Raw genomic sequence first — 14,400 nt, forward strand, 5'->3', positions numbered from 1 at the left:
TATGTGCCTAGTCCTCTGGAGCTTAGTGAGTATGTGCCTAGTCCTCTGGAGCTTAGTGAGTATGTGCCTAGTCCTCTGGAGCTTAGTGAGTATGTGCCTAGTCCTCTGGAGCTTAGTGAGTATGTGCCTAGTCCTCTGGAGCTTAGTGAGTATGTGCCTAGTCCTCTGGAGCTTAGTGAGTATGTGCCTAGTCCTCTGGAGCTTAGTGAGTATGTGCCTAGTCCTCTGGAGCTTAGTGAGTATGTGCCTAGTCCTCTGGAGCTTAGTGAGTATGTGCCTAGTCCTCTGGAGCTTAGTGAGTATGTGCCTAGTCCTCTGGAGCTTAGTGAGTATGTGTCTAGTCCTCTGGAGCTTAGTGAGTATGTGCCTAGTCCTCTGGAGCTTAGTGAGTATGTGCCTAGTCCTCTGGAGCTTAGTGAGTATGTGCCTAGTCCTCTGGAGCTTAGTGAGTATGTGCCTAGTCCTCTGGAGCTTAGTGAGTATGTGCCTAGTCCTCTGGAGCTTAGTGAGTATGTGCCTAGTCCTCTGGAGCTTAGTGAGTATGTGCCTAGTCCTCTGGAGCTTAGTGAGTATGTGCCTAGTCCTCTGGAGCTTAGTGAGTATGTGCCTAGTCCTCTGGAGCTTAGTGAGTATGGGTCCTAGTCCTCTGGAGCTTAGTGAGTATGTGCCTAGTCCTCTGGAGCTTAGTGAGTATGTGCCTAGTCCTCTGGAGCTTAGTGAGTATGTGCCTAGTCCTCTGGAGCTTAGTGAGTATGTGCCTAGTCCTCTGGAGCTTAGTGAGTATGTGCCTAGTCCTCTGGAGCTTAGTGAGTATGTGCCTAGTCCTCTGGAGCTTAGTGAGTATGTGCCTAGTCCTCTGGAGCTTAGTGAGTATGTGCCTAGTCCTCTGGAGCTTAGTGAGTATGTGCCTAGTCCTCTGGAGCTTAGTGAGTATGTGCCTAGTCCTCTGGAGCTTAGTGAGTATGTGCCTAGTCCTCTGGAGCTTAGTGAGTATGTGCCTAGTCCTCTGGAGCTTAGTGAGTATGTGCCTAGTCCTCTGGAGCTTAGTGAGTATGTGCCTAGTCCTCTGGAGCTTAGTGAGTATGTGCCTAGTCCTCTGGAGCTTAGTGAGTATGTGCCTAGTCCTCTGGAGCTTAGTGAGTATGTGCCTAGTCCTCTGGAGCTTAGTGAGTATGTGCCTAGTCCTCTGGAGCTTAGTGAGTATGTGCCTAGTCCTCTGGAGCTTAGTGAGTATGTGCCTAGTCCTCTGGAGCTTAGTGAGTATGTGCCTAGTCCTCTGGAGCTTAGTGAGTATGTGCCTAGTCCTCTGGAGCTTAGTGAGTATGTGCCTAGTCCTCTGGAGCTTAGTGAGTATGTGCCTAGTCCTCTGGAGCTTAGTGAGTATGTGCCTAGTCCTCTGGAGCTTAGTGAGTATGTGCCTAGTCCTCTGGAGCTTAGTGAGTATGTGCCTAGTCCTCTGGAGCTTAGTGAGTATGTGCCTAGTCCTCTGGAGCTTAGTGAGTATGTGCCTAGTCCTCTGGAGCTTAGTGAGTATGTGCCTAGTCCTCTGGAGCTTAGTGAGTATGTGTCTAGTCCTCTGGAGCTTAGTGAGTATGTGCCTAGTCCTCTGGAGCTTAGTGAGTATGTGCCTAGTCCTCTGGAGCTTAGTGAGTATGGTCTAGTCCTCTGGAGCTTAGTGAGTATGTGCCTAGTCCTCTGGAGCTTAGTGAGTATGTGCCTAGTCCTCTGGAGCTTAGTGAGTATGTGCCTAGTCCTCTGGAGCTTAGTGAGTATGTGCCTAGTCCTCTGGAGCTTAGTGAGTATGTGTCTAGTCCTCTGGAGCTTAGTGAGTATGTGCCTAGTCCTCTGGAGCTTAGTGAGTATGTGCCTAGTCCTCTGGAGCTTAGTGAGTATGTGCCTAGTCCTCTGGAGCTTAGTGAGTATGTGCCTAGTCCTCTGGAGCTTAGTGAGTATGTGCCTAGTCCTCTGGAGCTTAGTGAGTATGTGCCTAGTCCTCTGGAGCTTAGTGAGTATGTGCCTAGTCCTCTGGAGCTTAGTGAGTATGTGCCTAGTCCTCTGGAGCTTAGTGAGTATGTGTCTAGTCCTCTGGAGCTTAGTGAGTATGTGCCTAGTCCTCTGGAGCTTAGTGAGTATGTGCCTAGTCCTCTGGAGCTTAGTGAGTATGTGCCTAGTCCTCTGGAGCTTAGTGAGTATGTGCCTAGTCCTCTGGAGCTTAGTGAGTATGTGCCTAGTCCTCTGGAGCTTAGTGAGTATGTGCCTAGTCCTCTGGAGCTTAGTGAGTATGTGCCTAGTCCTCTGGAGCTTAGTGAGTATGTGCCTAGTCCTCTGGAGCTTAGTGAGTATGTGCCTAGTCCTCTGGAGCTTAGTGAGTATGTGCCTAGTCCTCTGGAGCTTAGTGAGTATGTGCCTAGTCCTCTGGAGCTTAGTGAGTATGTGCCTAGTCCTCTGGAGCTTAGTGAGTATGTGCCTAGTCCTCTGGAGCTTAGTGAGTATGTGCCTAGTCCTCTGGAGCTTAGTGAGTATGTGCCTAGTCCTCTGGAGCTTAGTGAGTATGTGCCTAGTCCTCTGGAGCTTAGTGAGTATGTGCCTAGTCCTCTGGAGCTTAGTGAGTATGTGCCTAGTCCTCTGGAGCTTAGTGAGTATGTGCCTAGTCCTCTGGAGCTTAGTGAGTATGTGCCTAGTCCTCTGGAGCTTAGTGAGTATGTGCCTAGTCCTCTGGAGCTTAGTGAGTATGTGCCTAGTCCTCTGGAGCTTAGTGAGTATGTGCCTAGTCCTCTGGAGCTTAGTGAGTATGTGTCTAGTCCTCTGGAGCTTAGTGAGTATGTGCCTAGTCCTCTGGAGCTTAGTGAGTATGTGCCTAGTCCTCTGGAGCTTAGTGAGTATGTGCCTAGTCCTCTGGAGCTTAGTGAGTATGTGCCTAGTCCTCTGGAGCTTAGTGAGTATGTGCCTAGTCCTCTGGAGCTTAGTGAGTATGTGCCTAGTCCTCTGGAGCTTAGTGAGTATGTGCCTAGTCCTCTGGAGCTTAGTGAGTATGTGTCTAGTCCTCTGGAGCTTAGTGAGTATGTGCCTAGTCCTCTGGAGCTTAGTGAGTATGTGCCTAGTCCTCTGGAGCTTAGTGAGTATGTGCCTAGTCCTCTGGAGCTTAGTGAGTATGTGCCTAGTCCTCTGGAGCTTAGTGAGTATGTGCCTAGTCCTCTGGAGCTTAGTGAGTATGTGCCTAGTCCTCTGGAGCTTAGTGAGTATGTGCCTAGTCCTCTGGAGCTTAGTGAGTATGTGCCTAGTCCTCTGGAGCTTAGTGAGTATGTGCCTAGTCCTCTGGAGCTTAGTGAGTATGTGCCTAGTCCTCTGGAGCTTAGTGAGTATGTGCCTAGTCCTCTGGAGCTTAGTGAGTATGTGCCTAGTCCTCTGGAGCTTAGTGAGTATGTGCCTAGTCCTCTGGAGCTTAGTGAGTATGTGCCTAGTCCTCTGGAGCTTAGTGAGTATGTGCCTAGTCCTCTGGAGCTTAGTGAGTATGTGCCTAGTCCTCTGGAGCTTAGTGAGTATGTGCCTAGTCCTCTGGAGCTTAGTGAGTATGTGCCTAGTCCTCTGGAGCTTAGTGAGTATGTGCCTAGTCCTCTGGAGCTTAGTGAGTATGTGCCTAGTCCTCTGGAGCTTAGTGAGTATGTGCCTAGTCCTCTGGAGCTTAGTGAGTATGTGCCTAGTCCTCTGGAGCTTAGTGAGTATGTGCCTAGTCCTCTGGAGCTTAGTGAGTATGTGCCTAGTCCTCTGGAGCTTAGTGAGTATGTGCCTAGTCCTCTGGAGCTTAGTGAGTATGTGCCTAGTCCTCTGGAGCTTAGTGAGTATGTGCCTAGTCCTCTGGAGCTTAGTGAGTATGTGCCTAGTCCTCTGGAGCTTAGTGAGTATGTGCCTAGTCCTCTGGAGCTTAGTGAGTATGTGCCTAGTCCTCTGGAGCTTAGTGAGTATGTGCCTAGTCCTCTGGAGCTTAGTGAGTATGTGCCTAGTCCTCTGGAGCTTAGTGAGTATGTGCCTAGTCCTCTGGAGCTTAGTGAGTATGTGCCTAGTCCTCTGGAGCTTAGTGAGTATGTGCCTAGTCCTCTGGAGCTTAGTGAGTATGTGCCTAGTCCTCTGGAGCTTAGTGAGTATGTGCCTAGTCCTCTGGAGCTTAGTGAGTATGTGCCTAGTCCTCTGGAGCTTAGTGAGTATGTGCCTAGTCCTCTGGAGCTTAGTGAGTATGTGCCTAGTCCTCTGGAGCTTAGTGAGTATGTGCCTAGTCCTCTGGAGCTTAGTGAGTATGTGCCTAGTCCTCTGGAGCTTAGTGAGTATGTGCCTAGTCCTCTGGAGCTTAGTGAGTATGTGCCTAGTCCTCTGGAGCTTAGTGAGTATGTGCCTAGTCCTCTGGAGCTTAGTGAGTATGTGCCTAGTCCTCTGGAGCTTAGTGAGTATGTGCCTAGTCCTCTGGAGCTTAGTGAGTATGTGCCTAGTCCTCTGGAGCTTAGTGAGTATGTGCCTAGTCCTCTGGAGCTTAGTGAGTATGTGCCTAGTCCTCTGGAGCTTAGTGAGTATGTGCCTAGTCCTCTGGAGCTTAGTGAGTATGTGCCTAGTCCTCTGGAGCTTAGTGAGTATGTGCCTAGTCCTCTGGAGCTTAGTGAGTATGTGCCTAGTCCTCTGGAGCTTAGTGAGTATGTGCCTAGTCCTCTGGAGCTTAGTGAGTATGTGCCTAGTCCTCTGGAGCTTAGTGAGTATGTGCCTAGTCCTCTGGAGCTTAGTGAGTATGTGCCTAGTCCTCTGGAGCTTAGTGAGTATGTGCCTAGTCCTCTGGAGCTTAGTGAGTATGTGCCTAGTCCTCTGGAGCTTAGTGAGTATGTGCCTAGTCCTCTGGAGCTTAGTGAGTATGTGCCTAGTCCTCTGGAGCTTAGTGAGTATGTGCCTAGTCCTCTGGAGCTTAGTGAGTATGTGCCTAGTCCTCTGGAGCTTAGTGAGTATGTGCCTAGTCCTCTGGAGCTTAGTGAGTATGTGCCTAGTCCTCTGGAGCTTAGTGAGTATGTGCCTAGTCCTCTGGAGCTTAGTGAGTATGTGCCTAGTCCTCTGGAGCTTAGTGAGTATGTGCCTAGTCCTCTGGAGCTTAGTGAGTATGTGCCTAGTCCTCTGGAGCTTAGTGAGTATGTGCCTAGTCCTCTGGAGCTTAGTGAGTATGTGCCTAGTCCTCTGGAGCTTAGTGAGTATGTGCCTAGTCCTCTGGAGCTTAGTGAGTATGTGCCTAGTCCTCTGGAGCTTAGTGAGTATGTGCCTAGTCCTCTGGAGCTTAGTGAGTATGTGCCTAGTCCTCTGGAGCTTAGTGAGTATGTGCCTAGTCCTCTGGAGCTTAGTGAGTATGTGCCTAGTCCTCTGGAGCTTAGTGAGTATGTGCCTAGTCCTCTGGAGCTTAGTGAGTATGTGCCTAGTCCTCTGGAGCTTAGTGAGTATGTGCCTAGTCCTCTGGAGCTTAGTGAGTATGTGCCTAGTCCTCTGGAGCTTAGTGAGTATGTGCCTAGTCCTCTGGAGCTTAGTGAGTATGTGTCTAGTCCTCTGGAGCTTAGTGAGTATGTGTCTAGTCCTCTGGAGCTTAGTGAGTATGTGCCTAGTCCTCTGGAGCTTAGTGAGTATGTGTCTAGTCCTCTGGAGCTTAGTGAGTATGTGCCTAGTCCTCTGGAGCTTAGTGAGTATGTGCCTAGTCCTCTGGAGCTTAGTGAGTATGTGCCTAGTCCTCTGGAGCTTAGTGAGTATGTGCCTAGTCCTCTGGAGCTTAGTGAGTATGTGCCTAGTCCTCTGGAGCTTAGTGAGTATGTGCCTAGTCCTCTGGAGCTTAGTGAGTATGTGCCTAGTCCTCTGGAGCTTAGTGAGTATGTGCCTAGTCCTCTGGAGCTTAGTGAGTATGTGCCTAGTCCTCTGGAGCTTAGTGAGTATGTGCCTAGTCCTCTGGAGCTTAGTGAGTATGTGCCTAGTCCTCTGGAGCTTAGTGAGTATGTGCCTAGTCCTCTGGAGCTTAGTGAGTATGTGCCTAGTCCTCTGGAGCTTAGTGAGTATGTGCCTAGTCCTCTGGAGCTTAGTGAGTATGTGCCTAGTCCTCTGGAGCTTAGTGAGTATGTGCCTAGTCCTCTGGAGCTTAGTGAGTATGTGCCTAGTCCTCTGGAGCTTAGTGAGTATGGGCCTAGTCCTCTGGAGCTTAGTGAGTATGTGCCTAGTCCTCTGGAGCTTAGTGAGTATGTGCCTAGTCCTCTGGAGCTTAGTGAGTATGTGCCTAGTCCTCTGGAGATTAGTGAGTATGGGCCTAGTCCTCTGGAGCTTAGTGAGTATGTGCCTAGTCCTATGGAGCTTAGTGAGTATGTGCCTAGTCCTCTGGAGCTTAGTGAGTATGTGCCTAGTCCTCTGGAGCTTAGTGAGTATGTGCCTAGTCCTCTGGAGCTTAGTGAGTATGTGCCTAGTCCTCTGGAGCTTAGTGAGTATGTGCCTAGTCCTCTGGAGCTTAGTGAGTATGTGCCTAGTCCTCTGGAGCTTAGTGAGTATGTGCCTAGTCCTCTGGAGCTTAGTGAGTATGTGCCTAGTCCTCTGGAGCTTAGTGAGTATGTGCCTAGTCCTCTGGAGCTTAGTGAGTATGTGCCTAGTCCTCTGGAGCTTAGTGAGTATGTGCCTAGTCCTCTGGAGCTTAGTGAGTATGTGCCTAGTCCTCTGGAGCTTAGTGAGTATGTGCCTAGTCCTCTGGAGCTTAGTGAGTATGTGCCTAGTCCTCTGGAGCTTAGTGAGTATGTGCCTAGTCCTCTGGAGCTTAGTGAGTATGTGCCTAGTCCTCTGGAGCTTAGTGAGTATGTGCCTAGTCCTCTGGAGCTTAGTGAGTATGTGCCTAGTCCTCTGGAGCTTAGTGAGTATGTGCCTAGTCCTCTGGAGCTTAGTGAGTATGTGCCTAGTCCTCTGGAGCTTAGTGAGTATGTGTCTAGTCCTCTGGAGCTTAGTGAGTATGTGCCTAGTCCTCTGGAGCTTAGTGAGTATGTGCCTAGTCCTCTGGAGCTTAGTGAGTATGTGCCTAGTCCTCTGGAGCTTAGTGAGTATGTGCCTAGTCCTCTGGAGCTTAGTGAGTATGTGCCTAGTCCTCTGGAGCTTAGTGAGTATGTGCCTAGTCCTCTGGAGCTTAGTGAGTATGTGCCTAGTCCTCTGGAGCTTAGTGAGTATGTGCCTAGTCCTCTGGAGCTTAGTGAGTATGTGTCTAGTCCTCTGGAGCTTAGTGAGTATGTGCCTAGTCCTCTGGAGCTTAGTGAGTATGTGCCTAGTCCTCTGGAGCTTAGTGAGTATGTGCCTAGTCCTCTGGAGCTTAGTGAGTATGTGCCTAGTCCTCTGGAGCTTAGTGAGTATGTGCCTAGTCCTCTGGAGCTTAGTGAGTATGTGTCTAGTCCTCTGGAGCTTAGTGAGTATGTGCCTAGTCCTCTGGAGCTTAGTGAGTATGTGCCTAGTCCTCTGGAGCTTAGTGAGTATGTGCCTAGTCCTCTGGAGCTTAGTGAGTATGTGCCTAGTCCTCTGGAGCTTAGTGAGTATGTGCCTAGTCCTCTGGAGCTTAGTGAGTATGTGCCTAGTCCTCTGGAGCTTAGTGAGTATGTGCCTAGTCCTCTGGAGCTTAGTGAGTATGTGCCTAGTCCTCTGGAGCTTAGTGAGTATGTGCCTAGTCCTCTGGAGCTTAGTGAGTATGTGCCTAGTCCTCTGGAGCTTAGTGAGTATGTGCCTAGTCCTCTGGAGCTTAGTGAGTATGTGCCTAGTCCTCTGGAGCTTAGTGAGTATGTGCCTAGTCCTCTGGAGCTTAGTGAGTATGTGCCTAGTCCTCTGGAGCTTAGTGAGTATGTGCCTAGTCCTCTGGAGCTTAGTGAGTATGTGTCTAGTCCTCTGGAGCTTAGTGAGTATGTGCCTAGTCCTCTGGAGCTTAGTGAGTATGTGCCTAGTCCTCTGGAGCTTAGTGAGTATGTGTCTAGTCCTCTGGAGCTTAGTGAGTATGTGCCTAGTCCTCTGGAGCTTAGTGAGTATGTGCCTAGTCCTCTGGAGCTTAGTGAGTATGTGCCTAGTCCTCTGGAGCTTAGTGAGTATGGGCCTAGTCCTCTGGAGCTTAGTGAGTATGTGCCTAGTCCTCTGGAGCTTAGTGAGTATGGGTCTAGTCCTCTGGAGCTTAGTGAGTATGTGCCTAGTCCTCTGGAGCTTAGTGAGTATGTGCCTAGTCCTCTGGAGCTTAGTGAGTATGTGCCTAGTCCTCTGGAGCTTAGTGAGTATGTGCCTAGTCCTCTGGAGCTTAGTGAGTATGTGTCCTAGTCCTCTGGAGCTTAGTGAGTATGTGTCTAGTCCTCTGGAGCTTAGTGAGTATGTGCCTAGTCCTCTGGAGCTTAGTGAGTATGTGCCTAGTCCTCTGGAGCTTAGTGAGTATGTGCCTAGTCCTCTGGAGCTTAGTGAGTATGGGTCTAGTCCTCTGGAGCTTAGTGAGTATGTGTCTAGTCCTCTGGAGCTTAGTGAGTATGGGTCTAGTCCTCTGGAGCTTAGTGAGTATGTGCCTAGTCCTCTGGAGCTTAGTGAGTATGTGCCTAGTCCTCTGGAGCTTAGTGAGTATGGGTCCTAGTCCTCTGGAGCTTAGTGAGTATGTGCCTAGTCCTCTGGAGCTTAGTGAGTATGTGCCTAGTCCTCTGGAGCTTAGTGAGTATGTGCCTAGTCCTCTGGAGCTTAGTGAGTATGTGCCTAGTCCTCTGGAGCTTAGTGAGTATGTGCCTAGTCCTCTGGAGCTTAGTGAGTATGTGCCTAGTCCTCTGGAGCTTAGTGAGTATGTGCCTAGTCCTCTGGAGCTTAGTGAGTATGTGCCTAGTCCTCTGGAGCTTAGTGAGTATGTGCCTAGTCCTCTGGAGCTTAGTGAGTATGGGTCTAGTCCTCTGGAGCTTAGTGAGTATGTGCCTAGTCCTCTGGAGCTTAGTGAGTATGTGCCTAGTCCTCTGGAGCTTAGTGAGTATGTGCCTAGTCCTCTGGAGCTTAGTGAGTATGTGCCTAGTCCTCTGGAGCTTAGTGAGTATGTGCCTAGTCCTCTGGAGCTTAGTGAGTATGTGCCTAGTCCTCTGGAGCTTAGTGAGTATGTGCCTAGTCCTCTGGAGCTTAGTGAGTATGTGCCTAGTCCTCTGGAGCTTAGTGAGTATGTGCCTAGTCCTCTGGAGCTTAGTGAGTATGTGTCTAGTCCTCTGGAGCTTAGTGAGTATGTGCCTAGTCCTCTGGAGCTTAGTGAGTATGTGCCTAGTCCTCTGGAGCTTAGTGAGTATGGGCCTAGTCCTCTGGAGCTCAGTGAGTATGTGCCTAGTCCTCTGGAGCTTAGTGAGTATGGGCCTAGTCCTCTGGAGCTTAGTGAGTATGGGCCTAGTCCTCTGGAGCTTAGTGAGTATGGGCCTAGTCCTCTGGAATTCAGTGAGAATGGGCCTAGTCCTCTTTAGTTGCCCCCGATTGGAGACAGGATTAAGGCACCGTTGCAAGGGGTTGTAAACCATTTGGGCTGAGGCCGTCAGGGAGGAGCCGGCAGAGTCCATGACTTCACTTTGCTGCCTGTCCTCAAGAACGGGCTCGTTTCAAACTCGTTCATCCTCAACGTAGAATGATTGGAATTAACATTCCCCACACACTATCCCCATACCCCGTTACCCTCGCTGGTGTTCAGTAACCTGTCAATCTCTGATTTATACATACTCGGTGACGGAGCTCCCATGGCCCTCTCGGGTAGAGAATTCCAAAGCTTCACGACTGTTGTGGTATAGCTGACGGTAAACGCTGAGTTGTTCAAATCCCGAAGGGAAACTCGAAACAACAGCCACAACTTGTTTTGCAATTTGTAAAAGTTCCGAGATGCGTGCCCTGAATTCAGTAGTAATAAGACCACCAGGTCTCGTTGGTTTTTGCAAAACTAGATTAAACGTTTATTAATCGAATAAACGACTTAAAACACATACATAGATCTACAAATTGCTACCATGATGATTCCTAAATCCCCGACTTAATCTGACTTGCGGTTGCACCTCCGTTAAGGCAACAGTAAGACCCAGGCAAAGAAACACGATCCCCTGAACCCGTCGAATTCGACGTGAGTTTTCTTAACTTCAGTCCTTTGAAAACAGCAGCTTGAGGCATAGGTGCTGAGGGCTTTTCACATCTGTTAGTTCTTAAAATGCCTCCCCTTACACACAGCCTTCACTCCTTTATACATATTTTCCTCTTTGAATACAAACTCCCATTGTTTCACAAAGTCTTTGGGCTTTACCTTCCTGATCATAAAAAATAATCATAGTCCTTATTTTATCAGTAATCTTTGGGAAAAGTAAACACACTGTTCCTTCGCGTCACCTGGCTGGGTGACAAGTTTCGCCCCTCCTTTGTAAATAATCTAGCCTGGTGTATTTAAAAATGCAAATGTCCTTTTAAACCTTACATTCTAAACTTGCCCCATGTTTACATCAAATCCTTCAGACCAGCTGCCTTCAATCCAATTAAGTCTCTCTCTCACACACACACACACACACACACACACACACACACACACACACACATACCACTATTTTATAATAACTTCCAATAACATGAGAATTATTATATCTCCCTGACACAACCCTCTTGGTTACAAAACAATTTTTCCTCCTCTCGGTCCTAATTGGCTTCCCTACTTCTTTTGAAATTGTGTCCCCTGGTTCTAGACTCCCCAACCCACATCTGACCTGCATCAACCCCCTGCCTGTCCCTTTATGGATGTTGTAGGTTTCGATGAGATCACCTCTCATTCTGCGAAACTCTAGGGAATACAGGTCCAGTTTTCCCGATCTCCCTATGTAGGACAGTCTCTCCCTCCCCGGGAACAAGTCTGGTGAACCTTGGCTGCACTCCCCGCTACGGCAGTAACACCCTTCCTGAGGTAAGGGGACCAGAACTGCACACGGATACTCCAGCCGCTGTCTAACCGAGCTTCAATACGACTGGACCAAGGCAGATTGGGGCCTGAGGGTTGGAAGGCGGTGCCTCTGACAGGGCGGCACTCCCTCGGCGCTGGCACCAGGAGTGTCGGCCCTGGGCTGTGAAGGGTCGAGCCTCTGGCGTAGCCGTGGAACGCACAGCTTCCTGAATCCGAGGCAGGAAGAAAGATCGCCCCCCACCCTCATTCTCCTGTGCCCCCTCACTCTCTCTCGCTGTCTCTCTCGCTGTCTCTCTCTCTGTCTGTCTCTCTCTCTGTCTGTCTCTCTCTCTGTCTGTCTCTCTCTCTGTCTGTCTCTCTCTCTGTCTGTCTCTCTCTCTGTCTCTCCCTCTCTATCTCTCTCTCTCTATCTCTCTCCCTCGCTCTCACTGTCTGATTCTGTCTCTCTCTGTGTCTCTTTCTCTCTCTGTGTCTCTTTCTCTCTCTGTCTGTCTCTCTGTCTGTCTGTCTCTCTGTCTGTCTGTCTCTCCCTCTGTCTAAAGTGCGCCCCCCAGAGCTGGACGTGGTGCTCCAGTTGAGGCCGAGCCGGTGTCTGATACAGTTTGAACGCAGCCCCCTTGCTCTTGTGCTCTGTGCCCCCGTTAATAAAGCCCAGGACACTGTGTGCTTCACCAACCGAGCTTTCCACCAGTCCCGCCACCTTCGCTGACTTGCACACGTGTCCAACTTGAATAGAGACTTCTCTGCTTTCCAGCCCTGGCCCCCTCCAGGAACAGACCCCGCTGTCTAATTCGCCTTTTCCCTTCATGGCCCCTTAGGAACCCACGCAGCGACTTGTTGGGACTTGTCTGTAAGACTGAGGAGCCATTGACTGACTGTCTGCTTGTGTGTCTGTGTCTCTCCCTCTCCCCCTCTCTGTAGATAGCGGAGCGGACCCCACAACCCTCAAACGCGGACCCTCAGCAACCCTTTCAGATTGCAGCCATGACGGGTAAGTGGCAGACTGGGAGCAACGCAGGAAATAGGAGCAGGAGGTGGCCATTTGGCCCCTCGAGCCTGCTCTTTCTCTCTCCTCCGCCCCCCCCCCCCCACCACCGAATTTGACAAGATCGCAGCTGATCTGATTGTGGCCTCGACTCCACTTTCCTGCCCGTCCCTCCCTCCCTCCCCTATAACCCTCGACTCCCTCGTCAATCAAAACTCTCTCTAACTCGGCCTCGGATATATTCAATGACCCGGCCTCCGCTGCTCTCTGTGGGGGGGAGAATCCCACAGACTGATCCACCCCCCCAGAGAAGAAATTCCTCCTCGTCTTTCTCTTCAATGGGAGACCCCCTCCCCGCCTTATTTTTAAACTTTGTCTCCCTCGTTCTAGATCTAGATTCCCCACCACCACATCCTCTCAGCATCTACTCTGTCAAAGCCCTCCCCTCCCTCCGCCTCAGCATCTTATCTTCAATAAGATGCACTGCAGCAACTCACCGAGGCTCCTTCGACAGCACCTTCCAAACCCACGACCGCTACCGTCTAGAAGGACGAGGGCAGCAGACACACGGGGAACACCCCCACCCGGAAGTTCCCCTCCGAGCCGCACTCCGCATCCCGACTTGGGAATATATCGGCCGTTCCTTCACTGTCGCCGGGTCAAAATCCTGGGAACTCCCTCCCTGACAGCACGGTGGGTGTACCTACACCGCAGGGGACCGCAGCGGCTCAAGGTGGCGGCTCACCCACCGCCACCTTTTTAAGGGGCAATCAGGGAATGGGGGCAACAAATGCCGGGCCCGGCCCAGCGAGGCCCACATCCCCGTGAGTGAATAGAACAAACGCAAAGGTCCGCTATTAACTGCGATGAGACTCGTCCATTCGATGTTTTTCAGCACCTTCTGGCCCCACCCCCCCACCGCCCATGCCCACCCTACCCATTGGCAGGGGGCATTCCAGCCAAGCCTGGGGCCCGCAACACCGCCGGTCACCGGATGTTCAGGGAATGGGGACCCTTCACTGCTTTACACCCCCACCCCCCCACCCCCACACTCCCCCGCCTCCCCCACACCCCTCCCCAAAACTTAGGGCAGCTGAGTCCAATTGTCGACTGCTCCCCTCTCTGACTCCTGTGGGAGAGGGTCTGGGGTGGAGGTGGGGGGCGGTGGAGGGGAATGGAACCTGAGCCCTTTGACCATCCTGTTAGTTGCATCCGGCGCTGGTGAGGGTTGTTTCCCCAGCAGGACCCCACGACGTTCAGCTGGCCTGGGAGGAGGGTCTCCTGCGGTGAGAGAGCCCGAGCCGGCGTTGTGGTGGTGGGGGGGTGGGGGGGGGGTGGTCCGGTAACCTGGCATCAGAACGGTTGGGGGGGGGGGGGGGGGGGGTGGAGGGTGGAGTTCATCCCCCCGATGTAACGCGGTTTAAGCTTAGGTTTACGGGCGAGGATGCCCCCACCGGGCTCATATCCGGGGGAGGGGCTAATGCTCCGGGGAGGGGGGCTAAGGGCAGCGGCGGTCCGTGAATGGGCGGTGGGGTGGAGCGGGCCAGCCGCACCCAGTTATCCGAAAGCCCCCCCCCCCCCAATTCTTTTTTGAGCGCCCCTCGCCTGCCCCCCCCACAGTGGGAAACCCAAGTACGAGTGCACGCACGATTGTAACGGAGCAGGAGGAGGCTGCTCGGCCCATCCAGCCCACTCCACCATTCAATGCCGCCGCGGCCGATCGGACGGTAACCCCGACCCCACGTTCCGGCCGACCTCACCCCCCCCAACCCACCGATAACCTTTCACCCCCTTGTTAACCAAGAATCTATCTCGCTCCGCCTTAAAAATATTCAACTTTGTCTTTGGTTTTACAGTTACCCTAATTTTAGGGGCTGTGTTTATTTTGTCCCTGATTTTGTTAATTTAGTTTATTTGGTGGGCTCAAAAAGAATTAAAAATATTTAATTTTGTTTTTGCATCTTCCTTATTTAGGGGCTGTGTTTATTTTGTCCCTCATTTTGTTGATTTATTTTATTTGGTTGACTCCAACAGAGTTAAAATATCCAAAAACCCTGCTCCCACCACCTTTCGAGGAAGAGATTTCCAAAGACTCGCCACCCTCCGAGAGAAAAAATTCCTCCTCGTCTCCGTCCTAAATGGGTGACCCCCTTATTTTTAAACAGTGATCCCCATTTAGTTCTAGATTCTCCCACAAGAGGAAACATCCTCCCCACATCCACCCTGTCAAGACCCCCTCAGGATCTTAAAGGTTTCCATCAAGTCGCCTCTCACTCTTCTAAAAACTCCAGAGTATACAAGCCCGGCCTGTCCAACCTTCCCACATACGACAGGCTGCCCATCCCTGGTATGAGTCTGGTCAACCTCCTCTGAACGGCTTCCAACTCATTGACATCCTTCCTTAAATGAGGAGACCGATATCCTACACAGCGCCCCAGACGTGGTCTCACCAATGCCCCTTACAACGGCAGCATAACCTCCC

At 51.1% G+C, this 14,400-nt stretch overlaps 1 protein-coding gene across 1 annotated transcript in view; it reads left to right on the forward strand.

Moving 5' to 3' along the window:
* Positions 1 to 11,854: 11,854 nt before the first annotated feature.
* LOC121275209 (E3 ubiquitin-protein ligase RNF31-like) overlaps positions 11,855 to 14,400 on the forward strand; it is a gene marked incomplete at its 3' end in the record, with an annotated part of 11,517 nt that continues 8,971 nt past the window's right edge. Inside the window, exon 1 of the mRNA XM_041182635.1 lies at positions 11,855 to 11,924. Coding sequence (XP_041038569.1) covers positions 11,918 to 11,924 — 7 coding nt within the window. The remainder of the gene's footprint in view (positions 11,925 to 14,400) is intronic.

This window comes from Carcharodon carcharias, unplaced genomic scaffold (genome assembly GCF_017639515.1).
Source record: "Carcharodon carcharias isolate sCarCar2 unplaced genomic scaffold, sCarCar2.pri scaffold_884_ctg1, whole genome shotgun sequence".
Lineage (NCBI taxonomy): Eukaryota > Metazoa > Chordata > Chondrichthyes > Lamniformes > Lamnidae > Carcharodon > Carcharodon carcharias.